The sequence below is a fragment of the Cupressus sempervirens genome, chromosome 2 (genome assembly GCF_028749045.1).
Source record: "Cupressus sempervirens isolate cs-2001-9-10 chromosome 2, ASM2874904v1, whole genome shotgun sequence".
In the NCBI taxonomy this organism is placed as follows: domain Eukaryota; kingdom Viridiplantae; phylum Streptophyta; class Pinopsida; order Cupressales; family Cupressaceae; genus Cupressus; species Cupressus sempervirens.
In genome coordinates this window covers 400,325,942-400,350,412 of record NC_143119.1, presented here as the reverse complement: position 1 = coordinate 400,350,412, position 24,471 = coordinate 400,325,942, and the positions used below count along the sequence as shown (strand labels likewise).

Sequence of the window (24,471 nt, the reverse complement as noted above, 5' to 3'; positions counted from 1 at the left end):
ACACAACAATTGATCAGAGGATTAAGAGATAAATACCAATCTACAAGTAGTGACACAAACCATAAATCATCTTTAATTTTAATGTAGGTTCATAACCATTCACAGAAGCAAGTTATCCTACAAATGATGATGATCCCATAATAAACTATATAAATACATAACAAATATAACATTAAAAAATGAGATCCTTTTCTATGTCATGACCTAAGCTGAGAACACCTCAACTAGATAGAGCATCATACTACTTAAAAATCATAGAATTAGATAACCCAAGTGACCAATATAAAAAAGAACCAAAAATGATTAAACATATAAGATGTATATTAGAACAATATTAATTCATACTAGGGTGGTTTACCAATTATCTTGTCCAAAGAAGTCTCATGCTTATCAAATTAAAGATGAGGATAATTGACAATGTTTCCAAACCCAAACCCAAACCTCAAGGTAAATACATAGACCATTAACTATCTATCTAAATACATTCAAAAAACCAAAAAAAGAGGGAGTGTTTGCTAGTTTCCCTTTAGCCTATGAAATAAGCAACCTCCCTTAGATCTTCTATGGCATCAGCCAAAGCCCTATTGTTGACAATGCCTTCCTCCTCAAAGTAAACTTCCATCCAATTTTCCTCCATCAAAACCAAATTTTCAAAAAACATCATTAAAAATATCATATTCCTTTCCACAACTTCTCGATGAGTCCAAAAGCCTTCCAAATCCTCTGAAAACACAATTGGGTAGGTGGCCCGGACAAGCCAGTTTCTCAACATGAGTAAATCATGGTTGTTTGCTCTAGGCATGGTAAAATTATTCCTAATGTTGATCAAAACTCTATCCAAGTCTTTCAAAATCCTCTATAAACAATCTATTGCAAAGCTTGGCTATCATGTCCCTATTATTAAATATATGCATAGCTATGACAATGAACATTGTGGAAATATCAGAGTTATCCCTAAAGTGGTTTTTGTAATGAACAAACTTCCCATCCAAGCTACTCAAGACAACATGCAAGATAACCTTATTCTTCATGGAGATACTTTGATGGATACAGTCCATAGTAACAGGGGTACCAAAGGCCATTTGTTTGTTTGAGCTCTTGAGCTTAATGGGGGTCTCCATATTGCAAATGAATCAAATGAAGGAATATGAAATTGTAGACAGATTAAAAAGAGGGGAGTAGTAACTAAACCAACACTTTCTATTTTAGTTTTTATATTATTTTAAGAAATTGTTCAATTAAAGAGTATATTCTAATATTATTGTTCTAAATATACATCAACTATATTTTGTATTATTAAACACTTATCTACATTAATTACAACATTAAAACATATTATAAAAACATAAAATTAAATATTGTCTATAATAAATTGTAATGACATTTTTGTGGTTTAAACTTTATCACAATGACATTTGTGCTATAAAAGAACATAGTTCCATATAAAAGGTGAGAGAGTAAACTTTCATGTAGCGTAGGTTCAAATTTGGGAGTATACAAGGACACCACCTAAATCTAGGAGGCCAGATTATTCAGAACAAACTTTTGACTTCTTTTAGGAAGTGCACTCCATGTGCGAAACTATAGGAATTCCACATTAAAAGTCAGAAAGATGCATTTATTTCAATTAAAAATAAATAAATAAAGGCTTATTTCCTAATATTTTCCACCTTAATAGAGAAAAGCTATGAACAAGGACACTTCTACAACATAATTAGTAATAATCATGATAGAACAAGTGAAACATCTGGCATTGTTTAGTAGTAAACCAAGGAAATCTCCACAATGCTATGTCAAATCACGTAGTGCATGCTAACTATTTGCAACTTTTTATTGACTATGGATAAATGTCTTTTCTTTGCAGTGTTGTATACGTCTTTTTCAATAATATTATAATTTCATCTAATATCAAATTAGAGTTATATATAAAGTGAAAAATAATAATTATAATTTTAAAAAAAATATTTAATTTTTATTCTTTATAATGATTGATTGAATTATTAAAAAAATAGATAGAATTCTAACCACTTTTGACAATGATCAAATATCATCCATTTTTTTCCAAGATTACATGTCAAAAGCATAATAACTAATAATAATAGTTAATGGAATAATATTTTTTATATATGGGTGAGTTCACCTAGATGGTGTACAAAAAGGGGTATAAGTGGACACCTTTTTTCTCAAATCAAGTAAACCTGAACTTGGATGAGACATTTAAGGGTCATCCACTAAAAATGACATATAAATTGTAGCACTTTGAATCTACTTTATAAACTACTAGAGTTTTACAGAATGAATAAGATTAGGTGGGTCAAACCCTGAGCACACAAAAAATAGCTCCTAGTTTTTTAAGAAAATGTAACATTGTTGTTTTCATGTGCAACACAAAAGACATAGTTTTATTTAGTATTTTGCATATCCCTTTGGTAGGATAATAGTTAAGAGTCATATCTAGAAATTATGTATTCTTTTGTAATTTTATGATGAATATTTTTTTTTATGAATTATTGAACATACTACATCTTGAAATTTTGGTACTTGTTCGTATGTTGAGCATAACTTGCATCAAAATAATTGAAAATGGAAACTTTTTTTTAAAATGTGTATATAATAAAGTGTAGAATAATAATATGTAATTTATTTTGAATTTGGTTAAGTACATCAAAATTTATTTAAAAAATGGTAGACATATGTCTGTGAGGAATGTCAACACATTGGTACAAAAGTAATTAAAGTTTACAATGTTAATATTGTCCAAAAATAGAAAAAAAAATATGGTTAGAAAGCTAAGAAGGCATGTAAGATGATGGTGGTGATTTTAGAGATATCCAATTCACCATTAGCGTACTTGATGAAGACCAAGTTGAGAATTCTCTTAGAAGATGAAAGAATGTCTAAAGAAAAAAAATGGAGGGAAAACAGTCTCCCAAGCCTTTGGATCATTTTTCCAAGCTATGACCAAGCCATAACCCAATTGGGTATTTCTGGATTAAAATGACCTGATCAGGTTATAAAAATAAAAAATGCATTCGAAACTCGATCAAGTTATATATTACTACTACACGAGGGTAGATTGAGGGAGAGAGAGTGAGAGAGACCGGATTATGTATTATACTACACAAGTGTCTATCATATCCCCTAATCCTTCTCTCCATCCTCTCTCTCTCTCTCTCTCTCTCTCTCTCTCCTATTCTATCCTCTTCTCTCTCACTCATTCTATCCATATCTCTCTCACTCTTTCTATCATATGTATATATATATATCCATCCCTCCCTCTTTATCTATCCTATCCCTTTCCCTCTTTCTCTTGTCCCGTCTCCCTCTCTTTCTCTCATTCTATCTCTCTTTATCCTCTCTCTCTCTCTCTCTCTCTCTCTCTCTCTCTCTCCCTCCCGCCCACCGTCCCCCCCGCCCCCCCCCCCCTCTCTCTCTCTCTCTCTCTCTCTCTCTCTCTCTCACACACACACACACACACACACATCTCCTATCTCTCTTTCTCCTATCCCCTTCTCTCTCTCACTCATTCTCTCCATCTCTTTCTCACTTTTTCTATCATATCCCCTAATATATATATATATATATATATCCCCCTCCGTCCCTCCCTCTCTCCCCTATCCCCTCTCCCTCTTCGTATCCCCTTCTCTCTCTTTATCCTATCCCTCGATGTGTGTGAGATAGCGAGTCATTATGTATGGGTGCATATGATATGCATGAGCTATGTGAGAGAGTGAAAAGAAGGAGAGGGTGAGAGACATGAGGTATATATAGAGGATAAATAGAGGATGTGTGTGTGTGTATGTGTGTGTGTGTGTGTGTGTGAGAGAGAGAGAGAGAGAGATTAATTTTATTCTGCAACCCTATGTATTCCTATAATCTAAACACTAAAGTATGATTTTATTCTTAGCATTTGCCTTGTAGATGCAATGAGCTAAATATTTATTATATAATATGTAATATATATAAAGAGAGACTAGAGATCTTGAGGCTTTAATTTACTTTTAAAAATTTATACACATTTAAAAATTAAAGCCTCAATATCTCTAGACTAGTATGTTAGGGACTCTCTTGTTACTACACTACACCGGATGACTTATGTGTGTGTGTGTGTGTGTGTATGAGAGAGAGAGAGAGAGAGAGAGAGAGAGAGAGAGAGAGAGAGAGAGAGAGAGTTAGTTTTATTACTGATGTACAAGATTTCAACTACTTTTCTATTACTCTTATCCGCTTAAGTTTAAAATTAAAAGTAATATATTAAAATCTATAAATATTTTTATATTTTTTGTGATTAATTTTGCACCAACCAACTAATTTTCTCTTTATTATAATATTTTCAAAACTTCAATATTATTAATTAATTAAATATATCATATAAATGAACCAAATAAAATTCAAAATTAACATTAAGAAAACTAAATATGATTTCAAGTTTACATAAATTACACATATTCATTATATTTAAAATCTCTAGGTTCTCTATTATTTTTCTTCTCTTTAAATTTATAATACCATTTTCTTTATAGTATGAGTAACTTTTTTTTCTTTATTAGTATATTATATTTAATGTAAGTTAATGACTATTATTTTCTTCTATTTACTCATATAAATCTGTTCATTTTATAGTATAAATTGGTTTCACTTATAATATTTATTTTCTTATATTCTTAAGTGGGTTATTCCTTGCTTTTTTTCATTTTGTAAAATATAATGATCTATTAAATTTATAATTACATTTGAAATACTTCCTAAATAATATATTTCTCATCTTCATTAAAATATTATTTTATACTTCTTACAATATTATAATTAATTATTTATTCATACAAAGAATTCATTCAAAGGAAAAGCAATTTAAAAAAAAAAGACGAAGGCATTACACTAAAATAGTTAAAAGCATATACAATATGAAAAAAAAAGTTGTATATATTAATTTTTAATAATTAACATGATATTAAGATATTTGAATTTGTTGTTTATAAATTCAATTACCATCACGTTTCCCATCACTTTATGATCCATCATCTTCAAATGAACATGATATCAAGATATTCTCAATCTATCAGCTATATATTAAGTTACAAAATATTTTCAAACATAAAAAAATATAATTTATTAAACTACTTTTATAACTAAATAAAAAAATCTAACTATCTATAAAGTAATGGATTAACTTTGTACACGTAGAACTTCTAAACTATAATTAAGATTGGTAAGTAGGAGATACTTTCCCTGATTTCTTATTTAGTGAAAAGAAATTCTTAGAGATAGGATAAAGTGAAGCATAGGAAGAAACTCTTTTAGAAAAGACGAGAAAAATACTAAACCAAGTTACAGAAGGGAGGAATCAAATCGATATTTTATTAAAGGTAAAGATGCCGTTCCTGGTAATTTACATGCTTGCATAGGCTCTATTTAACATACCTAAGAAATTCAGCTATATTTTCCTCTGAGGAAAATTGGAAGTCCGGCCTACAATTTCAGCTATATTTTCCTCGGAGGAAAATTGGAAGTCCGGCCTACAAATTCAGGGGAAATGAGCGGCAATTGTCCTCCTGTTGCATCTCCGTATGCTCTCTGAATCATCTCTGTTAATAGAGAAATTAGTAAAGAATCTGTTCTTCTTTAAAATACTTGCATATCTATTGCAGATTTATGAAGAAGGAGCTTTTCAGAGCTGCGAAATCAAACGATGTGGAGGCGCTGAAGCAACAGGTGAGGGGGGATCTTGATGTGCTCAACGAGGTTACCCCTGCAAAGAACACCGCGCTCCACATCGCAGCATATCATGGAAGTAAGGATTTCGTTAAAATGCTGATTGAAATAGCTGATTTACAGGCAGATCTGCAAGGCCAAGGCAGGATTGAGATCTTGGCGAAGCAGAATTTGCAGGGGAACACGGCATTGCACGAGGCGGCGAGTGCAAGGGATGCAGAGATAGTCGAGATTTTACTGCAGCGAGAGGTTGAGCTAACCAGATTCACCAATAAAGCGGGTGAAACGGCCGTATTTAAAGCCTCCTTGTTAGGTCATTTGGACACCATGAAAATGTTTGAAAAGATGCTGGGAGAAACGCCATTGGAGATGTACAGAAGAAAATGCGATGGTCAAACGCCTCTACACTTTGCCGTCTTCAACAAACATATAGGTAACTGTGAAAATTTCAAATTTGAAAGCAATCGTCTGTTGAATTCAACAAAGGTCTGTGAAAATCTCAAATGCATAAGTAATCTTCTGTTGAATTTAGTAAGGTAAATTCTCAAATTTGAAAGCAATCGTCTGTTGAATTGATCAACCGGTCAGGCAACTACGAAGATCTTAAATTCTAATTGCATGTGGAATCCAACAAACAGCTAGGTAAATCTCAAATTTGAAAGCAATCGTCTGCTGAATTCAACTAACACTAAGGTAACTACGAAAGTCTCAAATTTGAAAGCAATCGTCCGTTGAATTGAACAGATAACTGATGAGGAGAGGACATATTGTAATCTTCAAATCTGTTTATCACATTATCTTTTTATGGAAAACTATTTCCATTACCATTCTTTCAGATTGTCATGACATAAAACAAATCATTTACGTTTCTTACAAATAACAATAGAGAAAAACCGATTTATGTTCAATGACTCTCTGGTTCCAATTTCCTCTCACAACCTATTCCTTATTCCTTTTGTCGATCTCTCTCCGCTATTACAATAATGTCTTTCTTTTAAAGACAAACTAAAACGGTTACAACGGTTTACCTTCCCATGTCCCTTCCTATCCATATTCGAATTTTCATTACAAATTTCATATGATCCCGATTACAGTAACATAATAAATAGGCCATTTCACATTATGGTTCCAATGACTTAATAAATAAATCATTTCGAAAATGAATTTAAACAATATATATAAAATTAATAGAAGGAGGTGCCCCTGCACCAATAACAGATAACAACTGTAAAAATCTCTGATTTCAAAGTAATCGTCTGTTGAATTCAACAAACAGTCAGGCAACTGTGAAAATCTCCTTCTGTCAAATTTAACAAACAGTCGGGTAATGATTTTATTCAAAAATTTAAAAACAATTATTTGTTGAATTTAACAAACGTCAGTTAACTGAAACTCTCAAATTTGAAATCAATCATCTACAGATTTCAACAAAACGTCGGGTAACTTGGATTTTTTTCAAATTTGAAAGTTGAAAGCAATTATATGCAAAGTTGAAAGCAATTATATGCAAATTTGACAAATCTGATTTTCTCTTTTAAATTAAAAAGGCATTGGGTTAAGTTCTTTTTATAAAGATAAACAACTAGAAAAAAAAGGGTTGATAGAAGGTAAAAACAAGTTTTAGGAACAAAATAGCATTAGTCAGTGATAATTGTGTTGATTATTATTCTAAATATTAGAAATTATTGTTAAATAGGTCATTTTTTTTTAACAGTAAGTTAAATTATAACATTGTTATCAGAATTCAATTGTTTAGTTAGAGATATCAAATTTTTACAATCTATTCTCAATTATGTCTATGTTTTTTAGCATATTCAGATCATACTCACTGATTCATCATCAGAATGAAAGATAGTATGAGATGTCTAGTTTATGAAAATGGACAACACAAACAAATACAGAAAACTATGAAATCAATTGTCTAGTTTTTTAATCCAACTCATTAATCTATGTTTCATAAGGACTACAATTAGAAATTAATTTTATTAAAATATTTAATATTCTACTCTCATTTTTCTAACAGTGTTGAATGAAATTAATTGAATACATAGCTTGAAGTTAGAGTGCACTCACAGCTATATAGTAAAAATTTGAATACAGAGCATAAACATTATTTGTTGTCTCTAATTATTTTATTTTAGAAAGAATTTGTTTCTATGTATATATATACATATATTTAATAATAATATCAATTTTAGTAAATATGATTTCTCTATAGTTAATGAAGATGGATATATTTGGAATTAGAAATCTTTAAGCTATATTAAAGAAGAATTGCATAGAACACTTTTAAATTCAATTTTTTGAATATATTTGTATCAAAATTTTATATCAATTTCAACTTCAAATATCCTAAACTATAAATACAAACAAATTTATATATTTAAATGTAAAACAGCTATTTATTTCTTCACCATTTATTCACTTCCTAAAAATAACTTTGACTTTATCTTTAATATATATAATAAATTAGATTCTTTATTTTTAAACCTTATTTTTGAACTTCATTTTTACAATATTCTATTTATAGCTAACCATGTGAACCATTATTTGTAATATATTACTTTGAAATAGAATTTATTCGATAGAATTAAACTTCTAGAAACTTATCTCAATTTCTTTTGTACAGGAACAATTGATACTCTTTTAGAGCACAAACCCAACCTCATTTCACAAGTAGATGATCTTGGTAGGACAGTATTGCACATTGCTACATTAATTCCTCCATTAAAGGAGCTTGTTCCACCATTTCATTCCTGGTTGCAGACTAGACATGTCAAAGAAAATGTACAGATTGCCAAAAAGCTTCTGGACAAGGACATATCATTATGTTACAAATTTGACAAGAAATCAGAGTGTGCTTTTCATATAGCAGTGAAAGAGGGGAATGTGGAAATGGTGAAAATGATATTAGAATACAGCGAAGATTGTATAGAATTGGTAGATCATAAGGGAAGAAATGCTCTTCAGCTATCTGTAATGAATGCAGCACAAATATTTGACAGGAATTCAGAGGTTATCACACCACTACTACATTGTCTAGCAGGTGCATCAAAAAGGTTGATTAATGATCAGGACGATGAGGGACAAACAGCATTGGACATAGCAGTCACAAATATGGAGAAAGATGAGCCACTTTTCTATGAGGTAAGCCGTTAATTTTGTCTTGTTAATATTTTTAATTTATTATATTATAAAAAACTCATAATTTATGCTCTTCCTCTAAATTTCATTCATTGCATATAAAAAGTTATTAGTTTTTTATTTTGATGTATTATCTTATAATTATTAAATTAATTCCTTTTAATTCTAATTAATGACAGTTATAATTAGCAGCAAATACTAATCATTATTTGACAATTTTTTTTAAAATATATATATATATATATATATATATATATATAAACACTAGTGTCATCCATTCACTCAATAGTTTTCATATCGAGGAATATGCTTCAGTTGGCCTTTTGCTTGGTTTATGTACTATAGTTTTATTAGTCCGTGTCTTTATACACACAGGGAATTAGTAGACCCCCTCTTTATTAATTTGTTCAATCAAAATTAATAAGTTCTAAAGTTTAGGAGCTGTTTTATTTTGAAGTTGTAATGTCCCCATTTTAGCAGTTGACCAAGTGTGTGTGCGTTAGCCTTGTTCTACATGGTCCCGAGGGCTAACGAAGGGTTTAATGGGATCCTGGAGTGTTTTGGCCTAGTCATTTCCAGTTTGGGCCAAAACGAAGTTGATTTACTCAATTTCAGGCATACTTACTATTTTTAGTAAGTCGGCAGGACACAGTGCAGGTCAATTTTGGTGATTGAATTCGATACTCCTCGGTGAGAGCTTTTCGATGAGCTATCACTCGCATTATTCAAAGTCTGATTGCTAATACATTTTAATGCTTGAAGTTTTATTAAAGTAATGTCTAATTTAATTGTAAAATATTAAAGTGTTACTTTAATATTTATTTTATGGTGATGTGTACCCAAGGGAGACATAAGGGGTATTTTAATATATGTTTTATATATTACACATCTTTTATCCCACATTGCCCATATGAGTTGAGCGAACCCTTGGAAATAGAATAAAAGGAAGCATTTGTGGCTTCATTAGGTAGGCTGAATACGAGAAAAAATTGGTGTGTGAGTTGCAGCTCTGTTCTTGGCATTTGAGGACGTCTATCCTCTCTTGTAACATTCTAGACGTCATTCCCTTGGGGTTTGGCCTTTGGAATTCTTTTTTATTGGCTTCATTATCAGGTAGTTTAGTTGCATTTCTGGCTACAGGCAGATTTGATATTTTGCTCATATCTTCTTCACTACTTGTCCGATGCTTATGCCGCTTTGAGGGAATGGTATTATGAAGGTAGTGGACTAATTGAAGGACAAAGTATTGTAGCAGCAAGTTCAAAAGCATGGGCTGGAGTATTATGTCAATACTCCTAAAGTAATTAGTGAGTCGATAAATCTGCCATGTATTTGGTTTTATGAATTCTGAAAATAACATTTTATTAGCAGCAGTTCATTTCCACTTTGCATATTATTGTAGTTTCTTTCTTGTTTATGTTGTATGATACCAATTCCATGCACAAAACACAGCAAACAAATAAACGTTTGATTTTCGAAGTTATAAGGGGTTTAAAACATTAAATGGAGAAATAAGAGGTTGCATGCAAACTGTTTGACAAAATTCCTTTCAGCAAATTGGTTTAGTATTTTGGGACATCCAAGGGTGCCCATTACAGTGGTATCAAAGCTATAAGTCCTGCCATCCTGTGGAGGTCTTATAGGGAATTTGGAACATCTAGATAGAGGGAAAAGGTAAGTAAAAAACACAGGCTAAGCATTTATGTTTGAGCATGCGACAGGGGTCTTATAATTTTCGCGATACCAGAGCAAGACAAAATAGGATTTCAGACTTGCAAAGCAAATAGTTTAGTACATTCGTGCAAGTGGACATTGAATCCAACTATACAGACACAGAGGAGATATTCTTTGATCAGGACAATAATATGGGTGATCAAGATGACAGGAATACAGGATTAGGCAGAGGCAGAAATGTTGGTCCAGATCAGGGGGAGGTACTATTCAGACAGTTACTGGATACATTAGAGTAGGGGCAGCGTATGCAACAAGAGCAGAATAGGCAAATGGACATGATGTTGCAGCTCATGGCTAGACAGATGGGTGTCAATATTAATCCAGGTGATGCTAACAACAGAAATAATAACAACAAGGGAAACAATAACAATGGGGGAAATAATAACCATGGAGGCCACGACATCAACAATGGTCCTGAGAATAACATTAATGGTAATAATGGATACGGAAACAATGGGAATGAGGCTAATAATTTTAGACATGTTGCACGCCCAGCGCGGACTACGAGCTCGAGACCTCTTCTACCCACTTTCCCACCCGAAGATCCGGTTCAACCAGTAAACAAACTGCAGATTACCGAGTTACAGGATTAGTTCAGGAGAGACTGGGAGGCTAGTGGACCGGAGTTTTAGGCAGATATTTCCCTTAGAGATTATATGGACTTGAGGATGAGACACATGCCTAAAGCAGGAGGGAGGAATCAAAACTTTGAGCTGAGGAAGAAAGTTGGAAAACTTTCTTTACCTTATTATGATGCTTCAGGGAAGATGACTGCACGAGCTTGGGTGCAGAAGGTAGATACATACTTGTAGCTAAATCCTATGTCTGAGGAGGAGGCTATCAAGTATGCGGCTATGCACTTGGATGGCGTTGCACATGAATGGTGGCATCATGGCATGGTGACTTTGGGGCATAATCAGATTACATCCTATGAGGAATTCACCGAAACATTGATTGAGAGATTTGACACTAAGGATCTCGAGTTACATTTCAAGGAGCTAGCACAGTTAAAACATTCAGGTTCTGTGGATGCTTACATTGTCGATTTTCAGCGCTTGTCTGTACTTGTTACTGATATCTCTCCTAGGAGATTGGTGGTGTTATTTTGTGATAGGCTTGCTGATCCATTACGAGGTTGGGTGAAGGGACATGATCCACTCACCTTAGCTGAAGCAACTAAAAAGGCACAAGATTTAGCCCCTTCGGTATACAAAGGAAAAAATCATTCAACAGATTCTTCCTACCGCAAGGACAAAGACAAAAAACTATTTCAGAAAGAGTATAGCAAACCCAAAGAAGGATCAAAAGGACTAGACAAGGAAACCTTGAATGAACTTCGAAAGAAGAAGCTGTGCTTCCATTGTAGAGAGCCTTGGGACTTATCTCATAAATGTTCTCTCAAGGCTAAGGCAAATCAAATGGAGTATTTTTCAGTAGAAGAGTCAGAGTCAGAAGGGGAGGATCAGCACTCCGATTCAGATGAGGGTAACACTATAGAGGAGAGCAACATTCCTAAGGATGATAGATCGTTGGCACGCTTGATAGGGGCCCAAAAGGCAATCACATTTAACGTCAGGGGTACTATCCAAGGGCAAAAAGTGATATCTCTTATTGACACTGGGGCTACACATAACTTCATAGATGCACAGTTGGTAGCCAGGAGAGGGTTACAGACAGAGGAGCATGATGGGTTTAAAGTCATAGTGGCTAACGGTGATAAGTTATTATGCACTCAGAAGATATCTAATCTTCGCATCACGTTGGGAGATGGCTACGAGTTGAAGGATGAGTTCTATGTTGTGGACATGGGAGATTATGATGTCATCCTCGGCATGACATGGATGGCTTCACTAGCTGAGTTCACACTCAATCTAGCAAAATTGGAGATGAGATTCCAGCATGAGGGAAGAACTGTGGTACTTAGAGGACTTTCAGATGGAGGTTGCAGAGTAGTGTCCTTGAGGAGAATGCAGAGACTTTTTCGTCATGATGACATAGAGTGGGCGGCAGAGTGCTACACTATGCCAACTTCACCAGAGCCACAAGAAAAGAGTCATCCACCAGATATCCAGAAGATACTTGATAGACACGCTAAAATATTTAGCGATATTCCTCATGGGGTTCCTCCTGACAGAGGGATGGAACATGTTATTGAGCTTGAGGAGGGAGCCAAACCAGTTATGATTACTCCCTATCGTCATCCTAAGAAACACAAGGATGAGATAGAGAAGGCGAATAAGGATTTGTTGGAGATGGGGCATATCAGGCCAAGTAAGAGCCCCTTTGCTTCAGCAGTAGTGTTGGTAAAGAAGAAGGATGGGACGTTGCGCATGTGCATCGATTACAGGGCACTGAATAAGAAAACAATTTAAAAAAGGTATCCCATTCCTAGGATTGATGAGCTGATTGATGAGTTGCATGGGGCATGCTTCTTCACCAAAATTGATTTGTGATCCAGATACCATCAGATCAGGATGAGAGCAAAGGACATTGAGAAAACAACCTTCTGATGTCACTATGGCCACTTTGAGTTCATGGTTATGCCATTTGGTCTAACCAATGCGCCTGCTACATTTCAAAGTTGTATGAACCAGGTATTCAGGAAGCAGCTGAGGAGATTTGTCTTGATCTTCTTTGATGACATCTTGGTCTTCAGTAAGACTTGGGAGGAGCACTTACATCATCTGGAGGAGGTGTTATCTATTTTGGAGAGAGAGTCATTGTATGCCAAAGAATCTAAATGTGAGTTTGGCATGACTAAGCTCTTTTACCTTGGGCATATCATTAGTGTAGATGGCGTTCGGGTTGATCCCGAAAAGATTAGAGCTATTGTAGAGTGGCCTACTCCCACAAACCTTACACAGCTTAAGAGATTTTTTGGTTTATGTGGTTTTTATAGGAGGTTTGTTAAGGGATTCTCATAGATTGCTACACCCTTGACAGATCTTATCAAGAAAGGAGCCTTCGTGTGGACAGGGGCAGCACAGAGGTGTTTTGAGCATTTCAAGCAGGTAATGTCTTCATGTCTAGTTCTAGCTCTACCGAATTTCACGAAGCCTTTTGAGCTTCATTGTGATGCATCAGGTGATGGGATTGGAGCAGTATTGATGTAGGAGAAGCATCCCATTGCATTCGAGAGTAGGAAGCTCCGGGGAGTTGAGAAAAGTTATTCTGTCTATGACCGGGAGATGTTGGCCATAATGCATGCATTGGCCAAATTTTGATCATATTTGGTAGGTGGTTGTTTTGTGATCAAGACTGATCACAACAGTATTAAATACTTCATGAGCCAGCGTGATCTTAATGACCGGAAACAAAAATGGGTGACTAAATTGCAGGCTTATGACTTTGACATAGAGTTTGTCAAAGGTAAGAAAAATGTGGTGTCTGATGCCTTATCTCGAAGACCTCACTTATGTGCTTTGGCAGAGATTTCAGGAGATTGGAGAGATTGGATTATAGCAGAGTATGTCGAAGATGCTTGGGCTTCTGGATTGATTTTAGGTACCATACAGGATGATCGCTATGAGGTGATAGATGGATTGATCAGAGTTCAGGATATGGTTTATTTGATTCCGTCATCACATTTGAGAGAGGCGATACTGAAGGCATTTCATGATGCACCCACAGCTGGACATCCGGGAGTCTTCAAGACCTACAAGCAGATCCAAGAGCGATTTTCATGGAAAGGGCTCAAGGATGATGTTCAGAGGTATGTCAGGGAGTCTGTGGTTTGTCAACAGAATAAGGGAGAGCACACATTTCCTACAGGTTTATTACAGCCCTTGCCCATTCTTGATAGGAAATGGGAAAGTATTTCGATGGACTTCATCACTGGTTTACCACGAGTGCAGGGAAGGGATTGCATCTATGTGGTGGTGGGTCGCTTGACGAAGTTTTCTCACTTCTTTGCTATTCCGTCCACTTACACAGCAGCACATGTGGCAGATCTTTTCTTTAGAGAGATATTCAGGTTACATGGCCTGCCCAGATTCATTGTCAGTGACCGGGATAGTAAGTTTATGAGTGTTTTTTGGCAAGAGTTATTTAGGTTGTGTGGTACAGATCTTACACCTAGCACTAGTTATCATCCGCAAACAGATGGGCAAACAGAGATTGTGAATAAATGGGCGGAAGAATATTTGAGGAACTATGTAACTACACAACAAAAGGCTTGGATCAAATGGTTGCATATGGGAGAGTATTTTTATAACACCACTTATCATATGTCCATCAAGATGACTCCTTTCATGGCACTCTATGGTTATGAAGCACCTAGCTTCATGGATTTAGTTTTGGGGGACAGTAGAGTGCCCAAAGCCAAAAACTTATTGCAGGATAGTCAAGACATCTTGAAAGTGCTCAAAGAGAATATAAAACAGGCCTAGAATCAACAAAAATTGTATGCTGATCAGCACCGAATAGAGCGTAGCTTCGAGATAGGGGATATGGTTTACTTGAGGCCACAACCATATAGACAGTCATCGCTCAAGAAGAGCGGAGCTGAAAAGTTGAAACCTAGATTTTATGGTCCCTACAGGGTGATTCGCAAAATGGGCAAAGTCGCCTATGAGCTTGAGCTTCCAGAGGGCAATCGAGTGCACAATGTGTTTCATGTGTCTAGGCTTAAGAAAGCCATTGGTCAGAGTGTAGTGCCTTCTGCAGATTTACCCCCTTTGGATGAGGAGGGGAAGCTTGTGTTAGTACCTGAGGCTATTCTAGACACCAGAGAGAGGAAGCTTAGAAATAGGATAGTGAAGGAGTATTTGGTCAGATGGAAAGACCTGCCGGAGGAAGATTCTACATGGGAGAGTGAGCAGGTTATTTAGCAGGCTGGACTGAGGTTGCTTGAGGACAAGCAATTTCAAGGGGGGCGGACTGTAATGTCCCCATTTTAGCAGTTGACCAAGTGTGTGTACATTAACCTTGTTCTACATGGTCCTGAGGGCTAACGAAGGGTTTAATGGGATCTTGGAGTGTTTTGGCCTAGTCATTTCTAGTTTGGGCCAAAACGAAGTTGATTTACTCAGTTTTAGGCATACTTACTATTTTTAGTAAGTCGACAGGACACAATGCAGGTCAATTTTGGTGATTGAATTCGATACTCCTCGGTGAGAGCTTTCCGATGAGCTATCACTCGCATTATTCGGAGTTTGATTGCTAATACATTTTAATGCCTGAAGTTTTATTAAAGTAACGTCTAATTTAATTGTAAAATATTAAAGTGTTACTTTAATATTTATTTTATGGTGATGTGTACCCAAGGGAGACATAAGGGGTATTTTAATATATGTTTTATATATTACACATCTTTTATCCCACATTGCCCATATGAGTTGAGCGGACCCTTGGAAATAGAATAAAAGGAAGCATTTGTGGCTTCATTAGGCAGGTTGAATATGAGAAAAAATTGGTGTGTGAGTTGCAGCTCCGTTCTTGGCATTTGAGGATGTCTATCCTCTCTTGTAACATTCTAGACATCATTCCCTTGGGGTTTGGCCTTTGGAATTCTTTGTTATTGGCTTCATTATCAGGCAATTTAGTTGCATTTCCGGCTACAGGCAGATTTGGTATTTTGCTCATATCTTCTTCACTACTTGTCTGATGCTTATGCCGCTTTGAGGGAATGGTATTACGAAGGTAGTGGACTGATTGAAGGACAAAGTATTGTAGCAGCAAGTTCGAAAGCATGGGCTGGAGTATTATGTCAATACTGCTGAAGTTATTAGTGAGTTGATAACTCTGCCATGTATTTGGTTTTATGAATTCTGAAAATAACATTTTATTAACAGCAGTTCATTTACACTTTGCATATTATTGTAGTTTCTTTCTTGTTTATGTTGTATGATACCAATTCCATGCACAAAACACAACAAACAAATAAACGTTTGATTTTCGGAGTTATAAGGGGTTTAAAACATTAAACGGAGAAATAAGAGGTTGCATGCAAACTGTTTGACAAAATTCTTTTCAGCAAATTGGTTTAGTTTTTTGGAACATCCAAGGGTGCCCATTACAGAAGTTTTGACATCAATTTCCTTAATTGTAATTTTGGTGGAGTATTATTATTTTTCAAATTCAAAAATTCAAAAATAATTATATTTCTAAAAGTCTCCACATAGAATGAACTTGGCTGAACACCATCTGTTAGCTTATGTCAGATCTGCTATCAACAACCATGCCGGCCTGCTTGCCTGCCAATCTTTACTGGTACTTCTTACTTCTTACAAATCCCCATCTCCGTGAAGCAATAGCAATAAAAAATGATAATAATAAGAAGACCAAACAGTGTGCTTTCTCAGAAGAAAATCCTCGTCCTACTTGCTTGTTTGTTCTTCTCCTCCTCTAATCTTTTTCATTATCACAAGGACAGCCGTGCAGTCCATGTAAAAAAACCTTCCTCCTGCGCAATTAGCCCATCTTTGTGCAGGCTTAGAAAGAAAGTCTGTGCACAAAAAGTATGCGTACCCTTTGAAACCACAAAAAATCTGTGCAAATACACCATCAATTACGCCCTAAGAACATTGTATCTATACTCTCAGCATCTCCAACAACAGTTTATCAAACAAGTAGAATATAAATAAGCAGTTTCAAACACATGTACATTAGAAGGCAAAAGAATGGTTCAAGTTTCATTTTATTCAGTGACGGTCGTAAGTCTGAAACTATAATAAACCTGCAAATTCATCATTTATGTCCTCGGAGTCCAGAACCACACAATCTCCGTCATTTTCCTTCTCCTGCTGGAGAGCGCTTATAGTGGCGATGTTCTGGTGGCTGGTTGCGGTATCCCTCCGCCTGATAGATATGTTTTTTTTGCAGCCGTAGTTAATCCGTATGCGGCATCCTCCGCTTGAGCTCCACCATGATTGTCACTATGGTTCTAATTTTCGTTATAATTTGAAGAAAATATTATTTTTTATCGTGTCTGTTTCAATACCAACGCCTGTTCTTATAGAAAGTGCAATTTTAGATGTAGCTGCTAACGAATTTGAGAAATTGTAGGTCGCTGACACTTGGAAAAAGTTCTGTAAATTCAGTCTTCTACATACATCCTTCCATAGTGATCTGTCAATAAATTTCTCAGTTTTCAAACTTCAAAGAGCTTTCTGTAAGGAAAATAATGGAGTGGCCTACTCTTACTCATTGCGACGACCCATAAAGAACAATTTCATATAAGGGAAATTATAAGTTACAATGGAAAACCACAATAGAACAAATAAATTAAAAAAAAAAAACTAAACCCACTATTTAAACTCTTACGAAATTGAAAATAAATTAAAAAATGGTTTTGTTCAAATTCTCTTGGCTAAAGCCAAAGGGTTGTAGCTCAATTGGTTGGGCACAATTGGTGAGGATGATGGTACGCTTGACATTGCCATCTGCCAAGGTTCAAATCCTGAGAGGTGTGTTTGGGCCAGGTTTGACTGATGCCAATGTCTATGTATTTTGGTTATTTATTTTTAATTATTTTGTTCAATCTTTCATCAATTTTGTGCATCATTTATAAGATCACAAATCATAAATTTATCAACATGCATCAAGCAGGGTATAATATAAGTGTTAAAACCTTATGTTTTTCATTTGTTTGGAAAAGACACTTTTGTCATTGTTTTCTTTAAGATATGTAAATATGGGAGGGAATTAATATTTCTATAAGTTGAATAGTTTATCTTATTCCTTTGCCACAAGTTTAATCCTTGACCATGTTTGTTCATCACCTTCAATATCATGAATAATAAGTTAATCATACACATTACACATGTTAGAACATTCGTGTTCAGATTTGATTGCTTAATATCATGTGTCAAATCCAACTATACAAAATTTCCAAGACAAACTTGAATCAAAGGTTTTTTCACTAAATGGGTAAAAAATCATGAAAGAAAAATAACTCTAGCATACATTATAGTTGAATGAGGTGAAAAATTAGTATAAAGAAAAAATTATTATATGATAGAAATACTCTAATATGATATTCACATACTGTGTGATAAGAGATATTAGTATTTTCAATTATAATTAAGGAAAAATAAATATTATTTCCATCCTCTTAATGATCAATGCCTAATTTTTTTGGTATTTTATTTATAACCAATAGGCTAATGGCCAAGTTATTTTATTAATTCTGTAAACCTATTTACAACCCAACTCATTCAGGGCACTCATAAGAAAGAGCTAAATGGAGAAAACCTCCATTCTTGCCCATATATATATAAAATCAAAATTCCAACATTTTACAAGTACACCCATAATATGAGAAGTGAGGAACTATATGTCCTCTTTACAATAATAATATGCAAAGCTTGCTTTACAAATCTGAAACCATGGGAATTTTCTTTTTATATTGATGTTTCACTTGCATTACAAATATAGTGCACATTTCTCACTTTTGAGACTCACAATTGCTTTCTGGTAAGTCATATTGTTGTAATACACTTTCTTTCGTACATAAGTTACAAGGAAACTTCCAAGAAAAACTTGACATTTTGTCAAGATAGATAGGATCAAACTTAAGTCTCTCATTTGCACACATATTGATCTTCTGCCATTGTAATCAAGATGCATCTGCTCACTTGACTACACTTCCCTCAAAAGGCTAATATCACTATCTTTTACAGTCTAATAAGAAAATAATATTTTTTTAAACATGTACCTATCTCCATATATGATTCTTATCTAAATAGTGTATAATCAATTAGAAATATCAAGCCCAAGAATAAAGGCATTAACAATGACCATGAAGTTTCCTAGCTAATGAACATTGGCTCAATCATTCACTCTTGAATACATGACCTAGTATTGAAAATTTATCAAATGAGACACAAATATCATGAAGTGTCCATATAAATCCTCAATAACATACCTCAATAGTTTTTCAACCACTCATTGTAAGGTTAACCAAGAAGGATTGATAAAAGTGTATAGATGCACATGCATTTTTATACACATTCTCTACAATTGTATATATTGGGTCATGTTAATAATTCTTTTTTATCCCTGTCTTAGGTGGCAAAAATGTGGATGAGAGTCATTTTCTAGTGCCAACTACTCATATGAAAATATCCATGTCATAAATTCTTAACTTTTAAATCTAAAGAATGGCCATTACTTTATTTATATTTTTGTTGTGGTTTTCACAATGCAAGCCCCATTTCTCCTAGAAGTGGGAATCCCCTACTAAATTTTTTGCTCTCCCAAACCCCTAGTCTGGGGTCTAAGTCTTTTTTAGGGCTTTATATGGTGTCTGAGTCTAGCTTGACCCTCTTCTTCGAAAACCCATGTGCCAAAAATTGTTGTCAATTTTGTATGTAGAGGGGCGCACTAGTGCCCCTAGTGCACCTAGTGCACCCCTCAAGGTGCACTAGTGTACTAACTGTGCTAGTGTGGAGCACTTCCTTTTGGAAGTGTGCACCTGCGCACCCTCAAGAGGTGCACTCTATCTCGGACCTATAAAAGCGTGGGATCCCTCCCCTCTCTCTACTTCATTTTCTCTTCCAACCGATAATGAGCGCACCCTTGCACCCATAGAGGTGTGCTAAAACTTCAACTTCCTATCCACACAAACCTAAACACTAAGATAAAAGGTGTGCACCTATCCAAGGTGCACAATGTCCAGACCTTTACTCACAAATCTTAAGAAAAACTAAACCATTCACCTAAATTGAAAGGTGTGCATATGCACACCTTATATCCAAGGTGCACATATGTACACTTTTCAAATCAAAGAATCCTAAGGCAACATAACAACAATGGTGCACATGTGCACACCTTCCCAAGGTGAAAAATTGCGTACCATTTAGTTGTAAAGCTAAGTCTTGCAAGCATAGGGTGGGCACATGTGGACCATGTAAGGTGCACATGTGTGCACCCTATTGTTACACTTAATGAACTTTGCACAAGAAAAGGGTGCACACATGCGCACCCCCACAAGGTGTGCATGTGTGCACCCTTTAGTTTTAAGGACTTGCTTAGTATAAACGTGCACATAGCGCACCTTGAAGGTGTGCAAGATGCACTAAAAGACTATCTATCAGAGGCATTAATATGATTTTGGAGTATTTTCATGATGTTTTAGCATTTTGGGTTTGGTTTTTTAGTAATTAGGGTTTGTTTAGGGTTTAAATTTCAACCTTTTGGGCTAATGTGTTTCTATTTTGAGAAAATAAAATGGCTTCCTCCTTGTCCTCACTTGTAGCGAAGATTGTTCCAAAACTGGTAGTCTTTAAGTTTCAAGATGTCCAATCAAAATCACGCTTCTAGGATGCACATTTAGAGATTCGAGACACTGAATTGGGTCATATTGATTGGCATGCATTCTTAGTTCTTTGCAATAAGCCAAATGAGAGATCCCTAATGATTTCTGTGCTTATCAGATCTGGGTTAGTTAATGCGACCTCACATCCTACTTTAGTGCATTCTTTAGAAATTGTTATGGCCTTGGCAAAAAATTATGTGTCAGAAGAGAGAGTGGTGAAAAGCATAATAGGAGAGATCATCCTAGATCTAAGACCAAAGAACATCGAGAAAGTATTTCATCTTCTAAGGGTAGATTAATGGATTAGGTTGACTTATCATCAAGTTGAAAGGTGGTATAGGGACAATGAGTAGAAGGTTACAAAAATCATTCAATCATCATACCTAATTGATAGAACACCTATGGGGCAAAGAGCAAGAAATGTTGACATGACCAAAGGCTATATAAAGGATGATATTGGATATTCCATTGCACTTTTCAGTAGGATCATGGGATTACTAGTAGCAGGGCACTTAAAAATATGGATGGTACATTTCATCGAGGCCATCAAAGTGATGAAGATGCCAATTGACTGGGCCACAATACTTAGCGAGAATCTAGATGAACAACTAGTGGTAGTTAAATCCAATCCAAGATTCTATATGACTTCATATTTGGTGTATCTATTAGTAGCAAGAACTATAGATTACCCAGGGATTTTCAAGAGGGGAAGCATGCAAGATGCTAATGCCTGGCCCTACGTGGTATACCCCCAACTAGTGAAGAAAAAGCTATCAGACTATGTAAGGAGTGCAGGATAGTGAATGATGCTTTCATTTTTGCAATCATCTAATTCATTGAAGGTGATTATGAAAAATGGATGTCAGTAGAGGCAACAACAAGAATTGTAGAAATAGGCACCTACTACATCCAATGCAAGACATTCACCTACCTAAGGGTAGTGGGTAAAACTATAAATCATAAGAAGCTCCCTACATATCCATGCGATAGACTCATTTTTTTGGAGATTGCATGATAACTCACATCTACATATGAAAGAGTGATGAAACAACATAAGAACTTGGGTATGGCCCATCACCATAGGTCCTTTTGGAGTCAATGAAAAGTAGGACATCATAACTTTTGATTTAGAATGGGATCAGTACCCTTGGAGGACTATAACTCCCCTAATATGTGTTTTGACAATATTGGTAGAGTCCAATATTTGGCAAGAAGAACATGAAGATGCCATAGAGGATCACTAGATGAATGCAGTAGATGACTACGATATTCGAATCAGGGATTATTGTAGGATGTTTCTTTATCTGGTAGGTAGTGCTTTGAAGATTAAGGTCCCATTGAAATATGTTCAACAAGATACTCTAGATGTCTTGGATCCCTTGTACAATCGGGATAAGATATACGATCAATTGATCATGAATGCAGAGATTGATAGGGAGGAAAACACATACATCAACTATAGGGAAAGTCATATTATTCAATTGAAAAAGGATTGGATCAAGAATCTCTTCAAGTTGAATCCGATTATGCAAGTAGTAGTTTTCCAAGCTACAACTCACCCAATAAAGGGTAGAGGAGCAAAGGTTACAGTACCAACATTCACAACCCAATCTCCAATTAGGCTAGAGACAGTGTATTAACATGATAGGGAAGTTGGATACTTTAAAGTAGAAAAGGGCAAGAATAAAAGAAAGAGATATTCTCCTCAACAAGATGAGCCCGAAGTTGAAGGGACTCAAGCCCAGGAGGAAACTCAAGCCATGAAGAACCAAGAGCCCAAAAATTTAGAAGCCTCTCAAGCTCAAGATAATCTGCAAGGGCCATCATAGGAATAGGGACAAGGGCCTAAAGAGGAAGCACAAGATGTGTCTCCACTTGTTCAAGAGGAAGAGGCTTCCCCATCAATCTCTAAGATAGCTAAGAAGAAGACTCCAATAAGAAGGACTAGAAGGCAAAAAGTGATAAGAAGGGTTATTCCTATTCCTTTAGTCCCATAAACTATCCCTAAAGAGGATGAAGAAGATGAAGAGGATAACCTTCCCTTGAGTCAAAGGACTCATCTTGCCAGAGCTATAGATGTAGAGTGAAGAAGGAGTTCCACTATAACACTGCCATCTATTCCTACTAAACCTATTCAGGTTACAACTTTGGAGGATGAGTTGTGGCAGTAGGTTGATGAACAAGAGGGTCAAGGGAATGATGAATTTGACATGTCATATTTTGACTTCATGCATGTGGGTACTAAACTCATAAGCGAAAAGATAAGGGATACACAAATGAATAAACCTTTGGGAGGGGATTGGAGTCAACCACCACCTCTTCCACAAGGACCTCTAGGTGCCCCACCATCACCAAGTCAAGATTTATCTTTCTTGGATAAATGTTAAGTGACTCCTCTTCCTCCTACTGATGAAGAGACATAACAAGCTATACAAGAAGAGGAGCCACAATAGAGACCTATTGATGAAGTATCATAAGAGGAGTAGATATATGAAGAACCTCAAAAAACTTCCCAAGATACAAAGGTGAGGACTATGGACTCAAAAGACACAGGGATTCCTGGTGTAGATCTCTTGCAAAAAGAGAAGACTATGGAAAGGAGTGATAAGGGAAAGGGTCTAGCAGTACAAACCACCTCTTCAACTAAGTATATTTCTCTGATGGGAACTACTCCAAGATGGTTGAAGAGGGAGACGATGGTTAGGAAGAAAATATAACTACATTGTAGTGTGAATGAGGGAATGAAAGAATTAGTCAATAGACCTGAGCAACCTATGAGTGTTGCACAAACATTGGTCTTCATTATGAAGAACCAAAATTAGGACTTGTTGGCTCATATTGCCATCCCTCCTCTACATGCGGATATTAAAGATCTAACCTCAAAAGATTATTAGATTAAGGAGGTCTTGCTAGGAAAGCCCACTATTGACATTGCTAAGGTGTTGATTACCATAGAAATAAAAGAAGTTTTTAGACACTTGGAACAAGATGAGTTTAAATTGGTGAGGCTTCAAAAATAGAATAAGCTTCTCAGAGGCTATTTGCATGGAAGGGTTGGTTCTTTGGACCTTGATAATCCTAAGGAAACTCTAGGTGTGACACTTTATAGGAAGGAGAAGGAAATTCTACAAGTAGATCCATTTTTAAAGGCGTGTCAGCAATGGTGGGGAAGTTTTGAGGAAAAAGGTGTATAGATAATATAGGGAAACCTTAAATTGTTGCACCATATGCAAAATAATGCAGACAAGTTGGTTGCTATATTGAACCAGGATTTTGAATTGATGGATGAGGTACATACCAGGGCTAAAGACCTTCAAGAATTATAGTCAATAAAGGATTAGAGGTATCATATGCTAATGGATGTATATATGGGGGAAGAATTAGATAAAATAGATGATTGGATTGAGAAGATTGCTTCTGGTAATAAAGTAATGGAGACATTACATGCGAATATTTATAAGCTCAAGAATCAAACCTAAGAGTAGATTTTGGAAGCTAAGAAGTGTTACATTGATGCTTTCCTTGAAATTTTTGAAGATGAGTCAAGGGATAAAATCCTATCGGTGGGAATAGTTTCAGAAGATCTTTGAAGAAGCTTCGACTAATGAAGACATTAGACAAGC

General features: G+C 35.4%; 1 protein-coding gene across 1 annotated transcript in view; it reads left to right on the top strand.

The window, feature by feature from the left end:
* Window positions 1-5,438: 5,438 nt before the first annotated feature.
* The window catches only part of LOC149572824 (protein ACCELERATED CELL DEATH 6-like), a 128,279-nt gene continuing 109,246 nt past the window's right edge, over window positions 5,439-24,471 (top strand). Inside the window, exons 1-3 of the mRNA XM_089815889.1 lie at window positions 5,439-5,565; window positions 5,649-6,145; window positions 8,342-8,859. Coding sequence (XP_089672015.1) covers window positions 5,534-5,565; window positions 5,649-6,145; window positions 8,342-8,859 — 1,047 coding nt within the window. The 5' untranslated portion in view covers window positions 5,439-5,533. The remainder of the gene's footprint in view (window positions 5,566-5,648; window positions 6,146-8,341; window positions 8,860-24,471) is intronic.